Source organism: Oncorhynchus mykiss, chromosome 3, assembly GCF_013265735.2.
Source record: "Oncorhynchus mykiss isolate Arlee chromosome 3, USDA_OmykA_1.1, whole genome shotgun sequence".
Classification (NCBI taxonomy): domain Eukaryota; kingdom Metazoa; phylum Chordata; class Actinopteri; order Salmoniformes; family Salmonidae; genus Oncorhynchus; species Oncorhynchus mykiss.
The window spans coordinates 3,773,217-3,795,986 of record NC_048567.1 but is presented as its reverse complement, the minus strand read 5'-3'; the positions used below and the strand labels follow the sequence as shown (position 1 = coordinate 3,795,986).

General features: G+C 50.5%; 1 protein-coding gene across 1 annotated transcript in view; it reads right to left on the bottom strand.

The window, feature by feature from the left end:
- Positions 1–22,770, bottom strand: part of LOC110493962 (carboxypeptidase Q) — a 49,059-nt gene that overhangs the window by 7,738 nt on the left and 18,551 nt on the right. The window contains exons 5-6 of the mRNA XM_036966117.1: positions 5,448–5,559; positions 1,642–1,733 (exon numbers count right to left, since the gene is read on the bottom strand). Coding sequence (XP_036822012.1) covers positions 1,642–1,733; positions 5,448–5,559 — 204 coding nt within the window. The remainder of the gene's footprint in view (positions 1–1,641; positions 1,734–5,447; positions 5,560–22,770) is intronic.

Here is a 22,770-nt window from a genome sequence, read left to right as displayed (position 1 = left end):
ACAGAGAAATACATTTGTACATTCATCTCTCCTGGCTGTTGATATATTTGGCCAGCGTTCGAGCTAAAAAGCTTTACCAGGATGTGAGAGAAGTAGGGGGAAAAGACTGGACCATCACCCCCCATTCAGACACTAGCGGACAACTACGCTTCTGAAAGGGAGAGAGCATAGAATGTCCCACAAAGTGGAATAGAAACATCAACTCCATGATGGTCAATGCAGATTCCTCTTTGATAAACATGACGGGAACGTTTGCTGCAAACGTCTGAATGCAGGGGTAGCTGGACTGGATCTAAGACGGTGGTATTCAAAGTCGTGGGCGCGGAAACAAACATTTAGGAGACAATATACAAACATTTTGGAGAAAGATAATTAGGAAAATAAAATGTTATTGAGTAAATGTATTTATTGGTTTCTTTTCATTTTGATAAGAGATGAAAGTGTAATGAATTGAATTTAAATTTGTTGATGTAAGAATCGAAACGTACCAATTTTTTAAGTTTGGTCATATTTTTGGGGTGGGGTCACGAGAAATTAGAGCGAAAAAAAGGGGTCCCCAGAAATTCTGGTGGAAAAAAATGGGGTCCCTGCTGAAAAAGATTGAATACCACTGATGTAGTGTAGTGGACATTTAGTGTTGTATACTGAAGCTTTTCGGAGAAATCTGAGGAAATCCATAGTATGTAGTTGGAACCAGTGCAGGCCAGGGAGAAGGTGGGTCTCTGGTCAGAGTCAGGATGTGAACCCTCTGTTCCCCTCTAACCTCTGGCCATTCTGATTCCGTTCACATTAGAATGCACAAAAACCACCACGCTCCCAGAATGCTGGTATTCAGTTACAGTGTGGTCTCGGCTCCATTCTGACTTAAACAATCTGTGCAGTGGCTCTCCTACAGTAGATCTGACAACAGTTTACATTTCTGTGTACCGCTCCGAATGAAGCCAGTTCCTACCACATGTTGACTGGCAAAGAACAAGCTGATGTAGATGAAAAGCCATCAGCTATTGATAATAAAACACTATTACCGGTACGCACACAATCTGAAGGAGACTGGGGTCAACGATTCAAAATGTAAGAACGACCACATAATAGTTGTGCTGTTTCAATGGTTTGTATGACATCCTCTACCCAGTGGACCACTATGTGTGTGTGTGTAAGAATCTAAAGCGGAGAGAACAGAAGTCTTAAATCTAGCCAAAAAAGGAGCTTATAGGACATTTCTAGTCAACTCTGACCCTACGAGGTCCGCAGCTTGCTCATTTGCAGGTCTAAATCAGTCCCTGATTAGAGGGGAATCACCCACCTGGAGTCCCAGGTCTAAATCAGTCCCTGATTAGAGGGGAATCACCCACCTGGAGTCCCAGGTCTAAATCAGTCCCTGATTAGAGGGGAATCACCCACCTGGAGTCCCAGGTCTAAATCAGTCCCTGATTAGAAGGGAATCACCCACCTGGAGTCCCAGGTCTAAATCAGTCCCTGATTAGAGGGGAACAATGAAGCAAAGCAGTGGAACTGACTTCCAGGTCCAGAGTTGAGTTTGAGGGCTATAGGATGTACTGTATGACAGGACGATAATGGTGAGAGTGTACAAGTTAAATGGACAGTAAAAAGCCAACAAGATGCACCAGGGTAGAAAGGCACCTTGTGAAGCTGGAAGTACTGTTGCGCTCCAACCCCTCCCTGCTCCTCTGCAGACCACAGCACTGTCCGGAGGGTTCTTCTGGGACGCAGACCTGGACACGCAATCACAATTCATACATGGGCCACAACCATTTCAACAAAGCAGCAATACAGAAAGAGCTTTACGACAAATGGATTCCCTTTTCCTCACCAACCCTTGGGCTGTTTAATATTCCACATATTCAGCAGAACATTCCTATTCACCAGACCCTAGTCAATATTTCCTACATTCACTGCAATGATGAGCCCCATTCATAGAGAGGACTTCCAGAGACAACTTATCTGATTTGGGTTTCAGCCTGTGTGTTATTCTAGAAGTGACCCCCCCCCCCCCCCCCCTCCCCTCCCGAGGCTACTACTTTATGTGGGCTACAAAGGACAGCAGGCCACTCCCTTCCCATAGAGGTTCTCTAATATAACTCTGTAGCCTACACCCTCATCTGACATCAGTGCCATGTCTAGGGTTGCATCCCAAATGGCAACCTATTCTCTATGTAGTGCACTACTGTTGGGCCCTGGTGAACAGTACTGCACTATATAGGGAATAGGGTGCCATTTGGGACGTAGCTGAACAAAGCCCAAGGGACCAATTATTGTTCCGTGGCTTCATCTTGACTAAAAGTTTCATTGATGATAGGTCCTCTTCTTTAATAGTGGGCAAAGCAGAGCATATTCCAGCCAAGTACTTTACTATGTATCCATCCAGCCGCAAGAATGAACAATAAAGCAGCGACTGGTTATTATTGTCCAGACATTAAAATGGCTTCACATATTCAATGGGAATGACATTCTTTCCATTGCAACATTAGTGGGAAAAGGAAAGATTCTCTCAAGTCAACGTTAAGGCTTTCAGTCAGAGAGCACAAACAGCTCGGTGGTCTACTTTACGTGTCTAATTACACTTCATGTGGAAAAAGTCATACTTTATTAAGTGAACAATGACCAGAAAAAGAATGAAGTAAGCCATGCTAATTGCTATATGAGTCAGCAAACAGCAGTTTAAATGCATTTAAGTTTTTCATTTTTTTCATTTCACCAGGTAGGCTAGTTGAGAACAAGTTCTCATTTGCAACTGCGACCTGGCCAAGATAAAGCATAGCAGTGTGAACAGACAACAACACAGTGTTAAACATGGAGTAAACAATTAACAAGTCAATAACACAGTAGAAAATAAGAGAGTCTATATACATTGTGTGCAAAAGGCATGAGGAGGTAGGCAAATAATTACAATTTTGCAGATTAACACAGGAGTGATAAATGATCAGATGGTCATGTACAGGTAGAGATATTGGTGTGCAAAAGAGCAGAAAAGTAAATAAATATAAACAGTATGGGGAAGAGGTAGGTAAAATTGGGTGGGCTATTTACCGATAGACTATGTACAGCTGCAGCGATCGGTTAGCTGCTCAGATAGCAGATGTTTGAAGTTGGTGAGGGAGATAAAAGTCTCCAACTTCAGCGATTTTTGCAATTCGTTCCAGTCACAGGCAGCAGAGAACTGGAACGAAAGGCGGCCAAATTAGGTGTTGGCTTTAGGGATGATCAGTGAGATACACCTGCTGGAGCGCGTGCTACGGGTGGGTGTTGCCATCGTGACCAGTGAACTGAGATAAGGCGGAGCTTTACCTAGCATGGACTTGTAGATGACCTGGAGCCAGTGGGTCTGGCGACGTGTACGTCACCAAGAGTGCTGATCTAGGACCAGGTCTCTCCTGTCCATGTTATCTTATTCATAGTGATGTAAAAGGCTAAACTGATTGATCGTAAATCAGCACTCCTACTCTGAGACGCTTGGCCCCTGATATAAGGCCCCTGATCACAAAACAGCTTCAAAAGATGCCAATAGACTCGATACAAAACACAAGTATTTTTTTGAGGCTCATGTCAATAAGAGCTTCAGAGATCGTGGATTATGTCCCAGATACATAGTCTAGATCCTAAATGGCACCCTGTTTCCTATACAAATGCCAGGTCGCAATTGTAAATGAAAACGTGTTCTCAACTTGCCTACCTGGTTAAATAAAGGTGAAATAAATAAAAATAGTGGACTGCTTTTGACTAGGGGCCCTGGTCAAACGTAGTTCAGTATAAGTAGGGAACAGTAGGACCTCCCAGGTTCTGGTTCTTACCCAGGTCTTTAAGCAGAGACTCCCAGGTTCTGACCCAGATCTTTAGACAGAGACTCCCAGGTTCTGACCTAGTCCTAAGCAGAGACAGGGCCTCCCAAGTTCTGACCCAGGTCTTTAAGCAGAGACAGGGCCTCCTATGTTCTGACCCAGGTCTTTAAGCAGAGACAGGGCCTCCCAGGTTCTTACCAAGGTCTTTACGCAGAGACAGGGCCTCCCAGGTTCTGGTTCTTACCCAGGTCTTTAAGCAGACAGGGCCTCCCAGGTTCTTACCCAGGTCTTTAAGCAGAGACAGGGACTCCCAGGTTCTGACCCAGGTCTTTAAGCAGAGACAGGGCCTCCCAGGTTCTGGTTCTGACCCAGGTCTTTAAGCAGAGACAGGGCCTCCCAGGTTCTGACCTAGTCCTAAGCAGAGACAGGGCCTCCCAGGTTCTGACCCAGGTCTTTAAGCAGAGACAGGGCCTCCCAGGTTCTGACCCAGGTCTTTAAGCAGAGACAGGGCCTCCCAGGTTCTGACCCAGGTATTTAAGCAGAGACAGGGTCTCCCAGGTTCTTACCCAGGTCTTTAAGCAGACAGGGCCTCCCAGGTTCTTACCCAGGTCTTTAAGCAGAGACAGGGCCTCCCAGGTTCTGACCTAGTCCTAAGCAGAGACAGGGCCTCCCAAGTTCTGGTTCTGACCCAGGTCTTTAAGCAGAGACAGGGTCTCCCAGTTTCTGGTTCTGACCCAGGTCTTTAAGCAGAGACAGGGATTCCCAGGTTCTGACCCAGGTCTTTAAGCAGAGAAAGGGCCTCGCAGTTTCTAGTTCTTACCCAGGTCTTTAAGCAGACAGGGCCTCCCAGGTTCTTACCCAGGTCTTTAAGCAGAGACAGGGACTCCCAGGTTCTGACCCAGGTCTTTAAGCAGAGACAGGGCCTCCCAGGTTCTGGTTCTGACCCAGGTCTTTAAGCAGAGACAGGGCCTCCCAGGTTCTGACCTAGTCCTAAGCAGAGACAGGGCCTCCCAAGTTCTGACCCAGGTCTTTAAGCAGAGACAGGGCCTCCTATGTTCTGACCCAGGTCTTTAAGCAGAGACAGGGCCTCCCAGGTTCTTACCAAGGTCTTTACGCAGAGACAGGGCCTCCCAGGTTCTGGTTCTTACCCAGGTCTTTAAGCAGACAGGGCCTCCCAGGTTCTTACCCAGGTCTTTAAGCAGATACAGGGACTCCCAGGTTCTGACCCAGGTCTTTAAGCAGAGACAGGGCCTCCCAGGTTCTGACCCAGGTCTTTAAGCAGAGACAGGGCCTCCCAGGTTCTGACCCAGGTCTTTAAGCAGAGACAGGGCCTCCCAGGTTCTGACCCAGGTCTTTAAGCAGAGACAGGGCCTCCCAGGTTCTGACCCAGGTATTTAAGCAGAGACAGGGCCTCGCAGTTTCTAGTTCTGACCCAGGTCTTTAAGCAGAGACAGGGTCTCCCAGTTTCTGGTTCTGACCCAGGTCTTTAAGCAGAGACAGGGATTCCCAGGTTCTGACCCAGGTCTTTAAGCAGAGAAAGGGCCTCGCAGTTTCTAGTTCTGACCCAGGTCTTTAAGCAGAGACAGGGTCTCCCAGTTTCTGGTTCTGACCCAGGTCTTTAAGCAGAGACAGGGACTCCCAGGTTCTTACCCAGGTCTTTAAGCAGAGACAAGGCCTCCCAGGAGATGAGCGCTCCACCACCATCATCCATGGCCCCCTGGCCCACATCCCAGCTGTCCAGATGACCACTGAGCAGCACCACCTAAAGGGGGGGACAGACAGCATACCTAGGATTAGTGATGGGGGGGGAATACAAAATCGATAGTTACATATCGGCATATTATTTTTTATGCTATATCGTATCGACAATATTATTTTTGCTCTAATTGGCAGTAACTGCACCAAAAGCTCATTTTTCCTTCATAGCTTGTTCTCCATCTTCTTTTTAAACTAGGGAGGCAATTTGTTTTCAGATATTTTATTTTCATGACTGATCAAAACTTGTTTTCTCATGGCTCTCTCTGGTCTCTCTGCAGCAGACATACAGTATGGTGAGCAATATGTCTGGAACATCGAATCACAATAAAATCACAGTATCGAATCGCAATACATATAGATACGCAACATATATCGTATTGGCACCTAAGTATGACGATAACATCGTATCGTGAGGTCCCTGGCAATTCCCAGCCCTACCTGAGATCACTACTAAGTTACATGGATGATCATTACAAATCATTATAGTGTAGGTCAGACAGAAGTTTGGTTTCAAAGCAAGAATGGTGAACCGGAAAATCCAGGTTTCACCCTTGGTTCTCTTGGACAACAATGTCAGTAGCCAATAGCCACCGAGGGGTCAACAACCAGCAGGATCCTACTAATGATAAAACGTCAGGAGGATGCCAAAGGTGTTAAAACAAAACACACCATAGCTCCACCTGAATGAGGGCTAGCAGACCTGGGCTCTGTAATACCTTACATACTGGAGAGCAGTACAGGCATTATAGGCCACAGGTTTGGTTTCAAAGGAAGAATGGTGAACCGGACATTCCAAGCTAAAGAATGAAATATGTCACCTGTGGCTGCCTGGGACTACAATGTAGTGTAGCTGCATAGGGGTCAACAGTCAGCCTCCTACTCAGTCTGCATCCCAAATTATACCCTATTCCCTACAGTATCTAGTGCACTCCATTTCCCCAGAGCTTTATGGGATATCAAATCAAATGTTATTGGTCACATACACATTTAGCAGACGTTATTGCGGGTGTAGCGAAATGTAGTCAAATGTCTAAGGAGAACATCAAAGGTGTTCACAACATAAACAGAAAGAAACAAAAAAGTCTGATGAAAAAAAATGTATTCACTTCACAATGGTCAGAAGGAAAAATAAGTTTGAGAACAAACTTTTCCAGATGTTGGCTGTCGTCGGTAGACATGGGAGTGTGCCATATAGAGAGGGAGGAGGGGGGCCGAAGGGGGTGAGGAGCCTTTGTGTAGACGCTGAAAATAAACCAAACTACCCCCCAGCACTCAGTGTGTGCCATGTGTTAAAAATATCCCCTTCTTCCATGAAGAGGACTTCAAGTCTTCAACCAGTCTCTTGTCCAAGAGACAATACAGGAGTATGCAAAGTCATTGGTATGGATTTTGGTGGGAATATACTGTAGACTCACCGACCGTGGCTAAAAATAACCAGACTGACCTCCAATAGGACATGATTCAACAGCTCCCATCGTTACGCCACTAAATAGTTGAATGAGTTAAATACCAATCAAAAGAAACTTGGCCTGACAGTGTGAGTCCCAAACCCCTCGATGATGATGAGTAAACTAGGACTGGCAGAATGAGTCCCAAACCCCTCGATGATGATGAGTAAATATGATCCTCTTCAACATTAATAACCTTTACCACTTTGCACTGGTGGTTTTTCCCAAAAATTAACTCCCAAAACTAGAGCCTGAAATCAAATGCATAGGCCTAATATATTTTCCCTGAAGTACATTTATTCGTTTTTACCAATTCCTCAAAGTTGGCTTGGTTACCATGCCGACGGAAGCATGCCGTCAGAAAACCCTTCAGACCAATCATGGAAGCTGATGTATCAGGACCTTCACACACCAAGGTTTAAAGTGTAGGCTAAATCAAAATGGAACACACTTTCTCCTTAGAAAATAGTTTTCATACTCTGACAAATTGAAAAAGAGAAGAGCCTTGAAATCTAAGCTGATGAATTTCCCCAGTGAACTGCCTAAAATATATCTACGATAAATCATATCTACCCCATCGTCTTCTCCATTTGTGAGATATGATGAACTACACACTATTTGCCCTCACATCCTGCTGCTACTATTACTGCTGCTACTAGTACTACTACTACTGCTGCCACCACTACTATACTGCTGCTACTACTACTGCTACTGCCACTACTCTTACAACACTGCTGCTACCACTACTACTGCTACTATACGGCTGCTACTACCGCCACTACTATTACAACACTGCTGCTACTACACTGCTTCTACTACCACTACTATACTGCCACTATTATTACTACTACAACACTGCTGCTACTACTACAACTACACTGCTGCTACTACCACTACTATCGCTACTATACTGCTGCTACTACCACTACTACACTGCTGCTACTACCACTACTACACTGCTGCTACTACCACTACTATACTGCTGCTACTACTACCACTACTGTACTGCCGCTACTATACTGCTGCTACTACCACTACTATACTGCTGCTGCTACCACTACTATACTGCTGCTACTACCACTACTACACTGCTGCTACTACCACTACTATACTGCTGCTACTACTACCACTACGCTACTACCACTACTATACTGCTGCTACTACCACTACTATACTGCTGCTGCTACCACTACTATACTGCTGCTACTACCACCGCTACTGCCACTACAATACTGCTGCTACTACTACCACTACTACACTGCTGCTACCACTACTATACTGCTGCTACTACTACCACTACTATACTGCCACTACTATACTGCTGCTACTACCACTACTGCAGCTACTACCACTACTATACTGCTGCTACTACCACTACTATACTGCTGCTGCTACCACTACTATACTGCTGCTACTACCACCGCTACTGCCACTACTATACTGCTGCTACTACTACCACCACTATACTGCTGCTGCTACCAATACACCCACTACTATACTGCAACTACTATACTGCTGCTACTACCACTACTATACTGCTGCTACTACCACTACTATACTGCTGCTACTACCACTACTACCACAACTTTACTGCTGCTACACTGCTGTTGCAACCGCTACTACCACTACTATACTGCTGCTACTACCACTACTATACTGCTGCTACTACCGCTACTATACTGCTGCTACTACCACTACTATACTGCTGCTACTACCACTACTACACTGCTGCTACTACCACTACTATCGCTACTATACTGCTGCTACTACCACTACTACCACTACTACACTGCTGCTACTACCACTACTGTACTGCCGCTACTATACTGCTGCTACTACCACTACTATACTGCTGCTACTACCACCGCTACTGCCACTACTATACTGCTACTACTACTACCACCACTATACTGCTGCTGCTACCAATACACCCACTACTACACTGCCACTACTATCCTGCTGCTACTACCACTACTATACTGCTGCTACTACCACTACTATACTGCTGCTACTACCACTACTATACTGCTGCTACTACCACTACTATACTGCTGCTACTACCGCTACTACCACAACTATACTGCTGCTACACTGCTGTTGCAACCGCTACTACCACTACTATACTGCTGCTACTACCGCTACTATACTGCTGCTACTACCACTACTATACTGCTGCTACTACCACTACTATACTGCTGCTACTACCACTACTGCCACTACTATACTGCCACTACTACACAGCTGCTACCACCACTACTATACTGCTGCTACTACCACTACTGCCGCTACTATACTGCTGCTACTACCACTACTGCCGCTACTATACTGCTGCTACTACCACTACTGACGCTACTATAATGCTGCTACTGCCACTACTATACTGCTACTACTGCCACTACTATACTGCTGCTACTACCACTACTATACTGCTACCACTACTATACTGCTGCTACTGCCGCTACTACCACTACTATACTGCTACCACCGCTACTGTCACTACTATACTGCTGCTACTGCCGCTACTACCACTACTATACTGCTACCACCGCTACTGTCACTACTATACTGCTGCTACTACTACTGCCACTACTATACTGCTGCTACAACCACTACTACTATACTGCTGCTACTACCACTACTGACGCTACTATACTGCTGCTACTACCACTATTATACTGCTGCTACTACCACTATTATACTGCAGCTACTACCACTACTATACTGCTGCTACTACCACTATATTCTGCTGCTACTACCACTACTATACTGCTGCTACTAACACTACTATACTGCTGCCACTACTATATTGCTACCACTACTATACTGCTGCTACTACCGCACTGCTGCTACTACCACTACTATACTGCTACCACCGCTACTGTCACTACTATACTGCTGCTACTACTACTACCACTACTATACTGCTGCTACAACCACTACTATACTGCTGCTACTACCACTACTACTATACTGCTGCTACAACCACTACTACTATACTGCTGCTACTACCACTACTACTATACTGCTGCTACTACCACTACTACTATACTGCTGCTACTACCACTACTACTATACTGCTGCTACAACCACTACTACTATACTGCTGCTACAACCACTACTACTATACTGCTGCTACTACCACTACTACTATACTGCTGCTACTACCACTACTACTATACTGCTGCTACAACCACTACTACTATACTGCTGCTACAACCACTACTATACTGCTGCTACTACCACTACTACTATACTGCTGCTACTACTGCTACTGCCACTACTATACTGCTGCTAATGCCGCTACTGCCACTGCTACCACTACTGCCACTACTATACTGCTACACAGCTGCTACCACCGCTACTATACTGCTGCTACTACCACTACTAAACTGCTGCTACTACCACTACTATACTGCTGCTACTACCACTACTATACTGCTGCCACTACTACACTGCTGCTACTACCGCTACTGCCCCTACTACCACTACTATACTGCTACTACTACCACCGCTACTGCCACTACTATACTGCTACTACTACTGCCACTACTATACTGCTGCTACTACCACTACTATACTGCTACCACTACTATACTACTGCTACAACCACTACTATACTGCGGCTACAACCACTACTATACTGCGGCTACTACCGCTACTACTACTGCCACTACTATACTGCTGCTACTACCACTACTATACTGCTGCCACTACTATACTGCTGCTACTGCCGCTACTGCTACTCCCACTACTACACTGCTGCTACAACACTGCTGCTACTACACTGCTGCTACTACCGCTACTGCCACTACTATACTGCTGCTACTACCACTACTACACTGCTGCTACTACACTGCTGTTACTATCTGCTGCTACTACCGCTACTGCCACTACTATACTGCTGCTACTACTACCACCACCACTACTACACTGCTGTTACTACACTGCTGCTACTACCGCTACTGCCACTACTACACTGCTGCTACCACTACTATACTGCTGCTGCTACCACTACTACTACCACTACTATTATACTGCTGCTACCACCACTACTATACTGCTACTACTACCACTACTACACTGCTGCTACCACTACTATACTGCTGATGCTACCACTACTACACTGCTGCTACCACTACTACTATACTGCTGCTACCACCACTACTGCCACTACTATACTGCTGCTACTACCCTACTACTACTATACTGCTGCTAATACTACTGCCACTGCTATAATGCTGCTACTACCACTACTACACTGCTGCTACTACACTGCTGCTACTACACTGCTGCTACTACCGCTACTGCCACTACTATACTGCTGCCACTACTACTACCACTACTATTATACTGCTGCTACCACCACTACTATACTGCTGCTACTACTACTACTATACTGCTGCAACTATCACTACTATACTGCAGCTACTACTGCCACTACTACACTGCTGCTACCACTACTATACTGCTGCTGCTGCTACCACTACTGCCACTACTATACTGCTGCTACTACTACTACTACTATACTGCTGCTACTACCACTACTAAAATGCTTCTGCTGCCGCTACTGCCACTACTATACTGCTGCTACTACTACCACTACTACATACTATACTGCTGCTACAACCACTACTACACTGCTGCTTCTACCACTACTATACTGCTTCTACAACCACTACTATACTGCTGCTTCTACCACTACTACTATACTGCTGCTACTACACTGCTGCTACTACCGCTACTGCCACTACTATACTGCTTCTGCTGCCGCTACTGCCACTACTATACTGCTGCTACTACTACCACTACTATACTGCTGCTACTACCACTACTATACTGCTGCTACCACTACTATACTGCTGCTACCACTACTATACTGCTGCTACCACTACTATACTGCTTCTGCTGCCGCTACTACCACTACTATACTGCTGCTACTACCACTACTACACTGCTGCTACTGCCACTACTATACTGCTGCTACTACCGCTACTATACTGCTGCTACTACCACTACTATACTGCTGCTACTACCGCTACTATACTGCTGCTACTACCACTACTATACTGCTGCTACTACCGCTACTATACTGCTGCTACTACCGCTACTATACTGCTGCTACTACCACTACTATACTGCTGCTACTACCGCTACTATACTGCTGCTACTGCCACTACTATACTGCTGCTACTACCACTACTATACTGATGATACTACCGCTACTATACTGCTGCTACTGCCACTACTATACTGCTGCTACTGCCACTACTATACTGCTGCTACTGCCACTACTACACTGCTGCTACTGCCACTACTACACTGCTGCTACTGCCACTACTACACTGCTGCTACTACCACTACTGCCATTACTATACTGTTGCTACTACCACTACTATACTGCTGCTACCACTACTATACTGCTTCTGCTGCCGCTACTACCACTACTACACTGCTGCTACTGCCACTACTATACTGCTGCTACTACCGCTACTATACTGCTGCTACTACCGCTACTATACTGCTGCTACTACCACTACTATACTGCTGCTACTACCACTACTATACTGCTGCTACTACCGCTACTATACTGCTGCTACTACCACTACTATACTGCTGCTACTACCACTACTATACTGCTGCTACTACCACTACTATACTGCTGCTACTACCACTACTATACTGCTGCTACTGCCACTACTATACTGCTTCTGCTGCCACTACTGCTACTACCGCCACTACTATACTGCCACTACTACACAGCTGCTACTACCACTACTATACTGCTGCTACTGCTACTACCGCTACTATACTGCTGCTACTGCCACTACAATACTGCTGCTACTGCCACTACTATACTGCTGCTACTGCCATTACTATACTGCTGCTACTACCACTACTATACTGCTGCTACTACCACTACTACCACTACTATACTGCTGCTACTACCACTACTACACAGCTGCTACTACCACTACTATACTGCTGCTACTGCCACTACTATACTGCTGCTACTGCCACTACTATACTGCTGCTACTGCCACTACTATACTGCTGCTACTACCACTACTATACTGCTGCTACTGCCACTACTACTGCCATTGCCACTACTACTACTACTACTATTGCTACTACTGCCACTATTGCTACTACTGCCGCTATTGCTACTACTGCCGCTATTGCTACTACTGCCGCTATTGCAACTACTGCCATTGAAAACACCCAATCAGTATTTCTACATTTCAGATGAGGAGAAAATAAATGAGTGCCAGAAAAGAGGGAGGAGAAAGAAAAGGTTTTGATAAATGACAGAGTAAATCACGTCCTTGTGCGCAACATATGTTCCAATGTCCTGGAATTAGCCTTGGTTAACTACATCTAAGAAAATAAGAATCCTGTGACCAGTTTCTTCTTCTGTTTATTCTGTATTATTCAGGAACAGACTAAGGTATAGTTGCTGTGGCAACAGAGAACAAAGGTTACTTGATCCTGAGCACTGTGGGAACTGATGTTCTTTAAGGTTTGTTGGAGCAGAGATGATTTTGATGAAAACTTTTTTCAGGATACCAAGCAGAGAAACTAAGCAAAATTAAACTTAAACATGATGTCACTCTTCAGGCAACTTTTATCACAGACTCATTTGCCAATATCAGGTAACTTGATATCTAATCTATACAATGAGTCTGGGAATCTGGCTTTATGAACCATATAGGAGTAAGCAAGACAACAGTAGACTATATGACATTTGTAGCAGAAGAGCATCACCTTAAGGCTCGGATAAACCGCTAACATTTGCCAACCCAGAGTACTTAGCAGCTCTGAACAGAATGCTGGCCATAATTTGCAATCCAATACTACATGTAGAATTGCACGAAAATGTCAGCAGTCAGACATCCAGCAGGGGTGGTCCCTAAAACACACCGCGCCGAACAGCAGACATCCAGCAGCAGGTGGTCCCTAAAACACACTGCACCGAACAGCAGACAGACATCCAGCAGGTGGTCCCTAAAACACACCGCGCCGAACAGCAGACATCCAGCAGCAGGTGGTCCCTAAAACACACCGCACCGAACAGCAGACATCCAGCAGGGGTGGTCCCTAAAACACACTGCACCGAACAGCAGACAGACATCCAGCAGGTGGTCCCTAAAACACACCGCACCGAACAGCAGACATCCAGCAGGGGTGGTCCCTAAAACACACTGCACCGAACAGCAGACAGACATCCAGCAGGTGGTCCCTAAAACACACCGCACCGAACAGCAGACATCCAGCAGCAGGTGGTCCCTAAAACACACCGCACCGAACAGCAGACATCCAGCAGGGGTGGTCCCTAAAACACACAGCCCCAAACAGCAGACATCCACCAGGGGTGGTCCCTAAAACACACAGCCCCAAACAGCAGACATCCAGCAGGGGTGGTCCCTAAAACACACCGCGCCGAACAGCAGACAGACAGCAGAGGGTGGTCCCTAAAACACACAAAGCCGAACAGCAGACAGACAGCAGCGGGTGGTCCCTACAACACACCGCACCAAACAGCAGACAGACAGCAGGTGGTCCCAAAAACACACCGCGCCGAACAGCAGACATCCAGCAGCGGGTGGTCCCTAAAACACACTGCGCCGAACAGCAGACATCCAGCAGCAGGTGGTCCCTAAAACACACCGCGCCGAACAGCACACATCCAGCAGGGGTGGTCCCTAAAACACACCACGCCGAACAGCAGACAGACAGCAGCAGGTGGTCCCTAAGACACACCGCGCCGAACAGCAGACATCCAGCAGGTGGTCCCTAAAACACACCACGCCGAACAGCAGACAGACAGCAGCAGGTGGTCCCTAAAACACACAGTGCCAGACAGCAGACATCCAGCAGGTGGTCCCTAAAACACACCGCGCCGAACAGCAGACAGACAGCAGGTGGTCCCTAAAACACACCGCGCCGAACAGCAGACATCCAGCAGGTGGTCCCTAAAACACACCGCGCCGAACAGCAGACATCCAGCGGGTGGTCCCTAAAACACACCGCGCCGAACAGCAGACATCCAGCAGGGGTGGTCCCTAAAACACACCGCGCCGAACAGCAGACATCCAGCAGGTGGTCCCTAAAACACACCGCGCCGAACAGCAGACAGACAGCAGAGGGTGGTCCCTAAAACACACAAAGCCGAACAGCAGACAGACAGCAGCGGGTGGTCCCTACAACACACCGCACCAAACAGCAGACAGACAGCAGGTGGTCCCAAAAACACACCGCGCCGAACAGCAGACATCCAGCAGCGGGTGGTCCCTAAAACACACTGCGCCGAACAGCAGACATCCAGCAGCAGGTGGTCCCTAAAACACACCGCGCCGAACAGCACACATCCAGCAGGGGTGGTCCCTAAAACACACCACGCCGAACAGCAGACAGACAGCAGCAGGTGGTCCCTAAAACACACCGCGCCGAACAGCAGACATCCAGCAGGTGGTCCCTAAAACACACCACGCCGAACAGCAGACAGACAGCAGCAGGTGGTCCCTAAAACACACAGTGCCAGACAGCAGACATCCAGCAGGTGGTCCCTAAAACACACCGCGCCGAACAGCAGACAGACAGCAGGTGGTCCCTAAAACACACCGCGCCGAACAGCAGACATCCAGCAGGTGGTCCCTAAAACACACCGCGCCGAACAGCAGACATCCAGCGGGTGGTCCCTAAAACACACCGCGCCGAACAGCAGACATCCAGCAGGGGTGGTCCCTAAAACACACCGCGCCGAACAGCAGACAGACAGCAGGTGGTCCCTAAAACACACCGCGCCGAACAGCAGACATCCAGCAGCGGGTGGTCCCTAAAACACACCGCGCCGAACAGCAGACATCCAGCAGGTGGTCCCTAAAACACACCGCGCCGAACAGCAGACATCCAGCAGGTGGTCCCTAAAACACACCGCGCCGAACAGCAGACATCCAGCAGGTGGTCCCTAAAACACACCGCACCAAACAGCAGACAGCAGCGGGTGGTCCCTAAAACACACTGCGCCGAACAGCAGACATCCAGCAGCGGGTGGTCCCTAAAACACACCGCGCCGAACAGCAGACATCCAGCGGGTGGTCCCTAAAACACACCGCGCCGAACAGCAGACATCCAGCAGCGGGTGGTCCCTAAAACACACTGCGCCGAACAGCAGACATCCAGCGGGTGGTCCCTAAAACACACCGCGCCGAACAGCAGACAGACAGCAGCGGGTGGTCCCTAAAACACACCACACCGAACAGCAGACAGACATCCAGCGGGTGGTCCCTAAAACACACCGCGCCGAACAGCAGACAGACAGCAGCGGGTGGTCCCTAAAACACACTGCACCGAACAGCAGACATCCAGCAGGTGGTCCCTAAAACACACCGCGCCGAACAGCAGACATCCAGCAGGTGGTCCCTAAAACACACTGCACCGAACAGCAGACATCCAGCAGGTGGTCCCTAAAACACACTGCACCGAACAGCAGACATCCAGCAGGTGGTCCCTAAAACACACCGCGCCGAACAGCAGACATCCAGCAGCGGGTGGTCCCTAAAACACACTGCGCCGAACAGCAGACATCCAGCGGGTGGTCCCTAAAACACACCGCGCCGAACAGCAGACAGACAGCAGCGGGTGGTCCCTAAAACACACTGCACCGAACAGCAGACATCCAGCAGGTGGTCCCTAAAACACACTGCGCCGAACAGCAGACATCCAGCAGCAGGTGGTCCCTAAAACACACCGCGCCGAACAGCAGACAGACATCCAGCAGGTGGTCCCTAAAACACACCGCACCGAACAGCAGACATCCAGCGGGTGGTCCCTAAAACACACCGCGCCGAACAGCAGACAGACAGCAGGGGTGGTCCCTAAAACACACCGCACAGCAGACACCCAGCAGGTGGTCCCTAAAACACACAAAGCCGAACAGCAGACAGACAGCAGGGGTTGTCCCTAAAACACACCGCGCCGAACAGCAGACATCCAGCAGGTGGTCCCTAAAACACACCGCACCGAACAGCAGACATCCAGCAGGTGGTCCCTAAAACACACCGCGCCGAACAGCAGACATCCAGCAGCAGGTGGTCCCTAAAACACACCGCGCCGAACAGCAGACATCCAGCAGCGGGTGGTCCCTAAAACACACCGCGCCGAACAGCAGACATCCAGCAGCGGGTGGTCCCTAAAACACACTGCGCCGAACAGCAGACATCCAGCGGGTGGTCCCTAAAACACACCGCGCCGAACAGCAGACAGACAGCAGCGGGTGGTCCCTAAAACACACCACACCGAACAGCAGACAGACATCCAGCGGGTGGTCCCTAAAACACACCGCGCCGAACAGCAGACAGACAGCAGCGGGTGGTCCCTAAAACACACTGCACCGAACAGCAGACATCCAGCAGGTGGTCCCTAAAACACACCGCGCCGAACAGCAGACATCCAGCAGGTGGTCCCTAAAACACACTGCACCGAACAGCAGACATCCAGCAGGTGGTCCCTAAAACACACTGCACCGAACAGCAGACATCCAGCAGGTGGTCCCTAAAACACACCGCGCCGAACAGCAGACATCCAGCAGCGGGTGGTCCCTAAAACACACTGCGCCGAACAGCAGACATCCAGCGGGTGGTCCCTAAAACACACCGCGCCGAACAGCAGACAGACAGCAGCGGGTGGTCCCTAAAACACACTGCACCGAACAGCAGACATCCAGCAGGTGGTCCCTAAAACACACTGCGCCGAACAGCAGACATCCAGCAGCAGGTGGTCCCTAAAACACACCGCGCCGAACAGCAGACAGACATCCAGCAGGTGGTCCCTAAAACACACCGCACCGAACAGCAGACATCCAGCGGGTGGTCCCTAAAACACACCGCGCCGAACAGCAGACAGACAGCAGGGGTGGTCCCTAAAACACACCGCACAGCAGACACCCAGCAGGTGGTCCCTAAAACACACAAAGCCGAACAGCAGACAGACAGCAGGGGTTGTCCCTAAAACACACCGCGCCGAACAGCAGACATCCAGCAGGTGGTCCCTAAAACACACCGCACCGAACAGCAGACATCCAGCAGGTGGTCCCTAAAACACACCGCGCCGAACAGCAGACATCCAGCAGCAGGTGGTCCCTAAAACACACCGCGCCGAACAGCAGACATCCAGCAGCGGGTGGTCCCTAAAACACACCGCGCCGAACAGCAGACATCCAGCGGGTGGTCCCTAAAACACACCGCGCCGAACAGCAGACAGACAGCAGCGGGTGGTCCCTAAAACACACCACACCGAACAGCAGACATCCAGCAGCAGGTGGTCCCTAAAACACACCGCACCGAACAGCAGACAGACAGCAGCGGGTGGTCCCTAAAACACACCGCGCCGAACAGCAGACATCCAGCAGCGGGTGGTCCCTAAAACACACCGCGCCGAACAGCAGACATCCAGCAGCGGGTGGTCCCTAAAACACACCGCGCCGAACAGCAGACATCCAGCGGGTGGTCCCTAAAACACACCGCGCCGAACAGCAGACAGACAGCAGCGGGTGGTCCCTAAAACACACAAAGCCGAACAGCAGACAGACAGCAGCGGGTGGTCCCTACAACACACCGCACCAAACAGCAGACAGACAGCAGGTGGTCCCAAAAACACACCGCGCCGAACAGCAGACATCCAGCAGCGGGTGGTCCCTAAAACACACTGCGCCGAACAGCAGACATCCAGCAGCAGGTGGTCCCTAAAACACACCGCGCCGAACAGCACACATCCAGCAGGGGTGGTCCCTAAAACACACCACGCCGAACAGCAGACAGACAGCAGCAGGTGGTCCCTAAAACACACCGCGCCGAACAGCAGACATCCAGCAGGTGGTCCCTAAAACACACCACGCCGAACAGCAGACAGACAGCAGCAGGTGGTCCCTAAAACACACAGTGCCAGACAGCAGACATCCAGCAGGTGGTCCCTAAAACACACCGCGCCGAACAGCAGACAGACAGCAGGTGGTCCCTAAAACACACCGCGCCGAACAGCAGACATCCAGCAGGTGGTCCCTAAAACACACCGCGCCGAACAGCAGACATCCAGCGGGTGGTCCCTAAAACACACCGCGCCGAACAGCAGACATCCAGCAGGGGTGGTCCCTAAAACACACCGCGCCGAACAGCAGACATCCAGCAGGTGGTCCCTAAAACACACCGCGCCGAACAGCAGACAGACAGCAGAGGGTGGTCCCTAAAACACACAAAGCCGAACAGCAGACAGACAGCAGCGGGTGGTCCCTACAACACACCGCACCAAACAGCAGACAGACAGCAGGTGGTCCCAAAAACACACCGCGCCGAACAGCAGACATCCAGCAGCGGGTGGTCCCTAAAACACACTGCGCCGAACAGCAGACATCCAGCAGCAGGTGGTCCCTAAAACACACCGCGCCGAACAGCACACATCCAGCAGGGGTGGTCCCTAAAACACACCACGCCGAACAGCAGACAGACAGCAGCAGGTGGTCCCTAAAACAAACCGCGCCGAACAGCAGACATCCAGCAGGTGGTCCCTAAAACACACCACGCCGAACAGCAGACAGACAGCAGCAGGTGGTCCCTAAAACACACAGTGCCAGACAGCAGACATCCAGCAGGTGGTCCCTAAAACACACCGCGCCGAACAGCAGACAGACAGCAGGTGGTCCCTAAAACACACCGCGCCGAACAGCAGACATCCAGCAGGTGGTCCCTAAAACACACCGCGCCGAACAGCAGACATCCAGCGGGTGGTCCCTAAAACACACCGCGCCGAACAGCAGACATCCAGCAGGGGTGGTCCCTAAAACACACCGCGCCGAACAGCAGACAGACAGCAGGTGGTCCCTAAAACACACCGCGCCGAACAGCAGACATCCAGCAGCGGGTGGTCCCTAAAACACACCGCGCCGAACAGCAGACATCCAGCAGGTGGTCCCTAAAACACACCGCGCCGAACAGCAGACATCCAGCAGGTGGTCCCTAAAACACACCGCGCCGAACAGCAGACATCCAGCAGGTGGTCCCTAAAACACACCGCACCAAACAGCAGACAGCAGCGGGTGGTCCCTAAAACACACTGCGCCGAACAGCAGACATCCAGCAGCGGGTGGTCCCTAAAACACACCGCGCCGAACAGCAGACATCCAGCGGGTGGTCCCTAAAACACACCGCGCCGAACAGCAGACATCCAGCAGCGGGTGGTCCCTAAAACACACTGCGCCGAACAGCAGACATCCAGCGGGTGGTCCCTAAAACACACCGCGCCGAACAGCAGACAGACAGCAGCGGGTGGTCCCTAAAACACACCACACCGAACAGCAGACAGACATCCAGCGGGTGGTCCCTAAAACACACCGCGCCGAACAGCAGACAGACAGCAGCGGGTGGTCCCTAAAACACACTGCACCGAACAGCAGACATCCAGCAGGTGGTCCCTAAAACACACCGCGCCGAACAGCAGACATCCAGCAGGTGGTCCCTAAAACACACTGCACCGAACAGCAGACATCCAGCAGGTGGTCCCTAAAACACACTGCACCGAACAGCAGACATCCAGCAGGTGGTCCCTAAAACACACCGCGCCGAACAGCAGACATCCAGCAGCGGGTGGTCCCTAAAACACACTGCGCCGAACAGCAGACATCCAGCGGGTGGTCCCTAAAACACACCGCGCCGAACAGCAGACAGACAGCAGCGGGTGGTCCCTAAAACACACCACACCGAACAGCAGACAGACATCCAGCGGATGGTCCCTAAAACACACCGCGCCGAACAGCAGACAGACAGCAGCGGGTGGTCCCTAAAACACACTGCACCGAACAGCAGACATCCAGCAGGTGGTCCCTAAAACACACTGCGCCGAACAGCAGACATCCAGCGGGTGGTCCCTAAAACACACCGCGCCGAACAGCAGACAGACAGCAGGGGTGGTCCCTAAAACACACCGCACAGCAGACACCCAGCAGGTGGTCCCTAAAACACACAAAGCCGAACAGCAGACAGACAGCAGGGGTTGTCCCTAAAACACACCGCGCCGAACAGCAGACATCCAGCAGGTGGTCCCTAAAACACACCGCACCGAACAGCAGACATCCAGCAGGTGGTCCCTAAAACACACCGCGCCGAACAGCAGACATCCAGCAGCAGGTGGTCCCTAAAACACACCGCGCCGAACAGCAGACATCCAGCAGCGGGTGGTCCCTAAAACACACCGCGCCGAACAGCAGACATCCAGCGGGTGGTCCCTAAAACACACCGCGCCGAACAGCAGACAGACAGCAGCGGGTGGTCCCTAAAACACACCACACCGAACAGCAGACATCCAGCAGCAGGTGGTCCCTAAAACACACCGCACCGAACAGCAGACAGACAGCAGCGGGTGGTCCCTAAAACACACCGCGCCGAACAGCAGACATCCAGCAGCGGGTGGTCCCTAAAACACACCGCGCCGAACAGCAGACATCCAGCAGCGGGTGGTCCCTAAAACACACCGCGCCGAACAGCAGACATCCAGCGGGTGGTCCCTAAAACACACCGCGCCGAACAGCAGACAGACAGCAGCGGGTGGTCCCTAAAACACACTGCACCGAACAGCAGACATCCAGCAGGTGGTCCCTAAAACACACTGAGCCGAACAGCAGACATCCAGCAGCAGGTGGTCCCTAAAACACACCGCGCCGAACAGCAGACAGACATCCAGCAGGTGGTCCCTAAAACACACCGCGCCGAACAGCAGACAGACAGCAGCGGGTGGTCCCTAAAACACACCGCGCCGAACAGCAGACATCCAGCAGCAGGTGGTCCCTAAAACACACCGCACCGAACAGCAGACATCCAGCAGGTGGTCCCTAAAAAACACAGCGCCGAACAGCAGACATCCAGCAGGTGGTCCCTAAAACACACCGCACCGAACAGCAGACATCCAGCAGGTGGTCCCTAAAACACACCGCGCCGAACAGCAGACATCCAGCAGCAGGTGGTCCCTAAAACACACCGCGCCGAACAGCAGACATCCAGCAGCGGGTGGTCCCTAAAACACACCGCGCCGAACAGCAGACATCCAGCGGGTGGTCCCTAAAACACACCGCGCCGAACAGCAGACAGACAGCAGCGGGTGGTCCCTAAAACACACCACACCGAACAGCAGACATCCAGCAGCAGGTGGTCCCTAAAACACACCGCACCGAACAGCAGACAGACAGCAGCGGGTGGTCCCTAAAACACACCGCGCCGAACAGCAGACATCCAGCAGCGGGTGGTCCCTAAAACACACCGCGCCGAACAGCAGACATCCAGCAGCGGGTGGTCCCTAAAACACACCGCGCCGAACAGCAGACATCCAGTGGGTGGTCCCTAAAACACACCGCGCCGAACAGCAGACAGACAGCAGCGGGTGGTCCCTAAAACACACTGCACCGAACAGCAGACATCCAGCAGGTGGTCCCTAAAACACACTGAGCCGAACAGCAGACATCCAGCAGCAGGTGGTCCCTAAAACACACCGCGCCGAACAGCAGACAGACATCCAGCAGGTGGTCCCTAAAACACACCGCGCCGAACAGCAGACAGACAGCAGCGGGTGGTCCCTAAAACACACCGCGCCGAACAGCAGACATCCAGCAGCAGGTGGTCCCTAAAACACACCGCACCGAACAGCAGACATCCAGCAGGTGGTCCCTAAAAAACACAGCGCCGAACAGCAGACATCCAGCAGGTGGTCCCTAAAACATACCGCGCCGA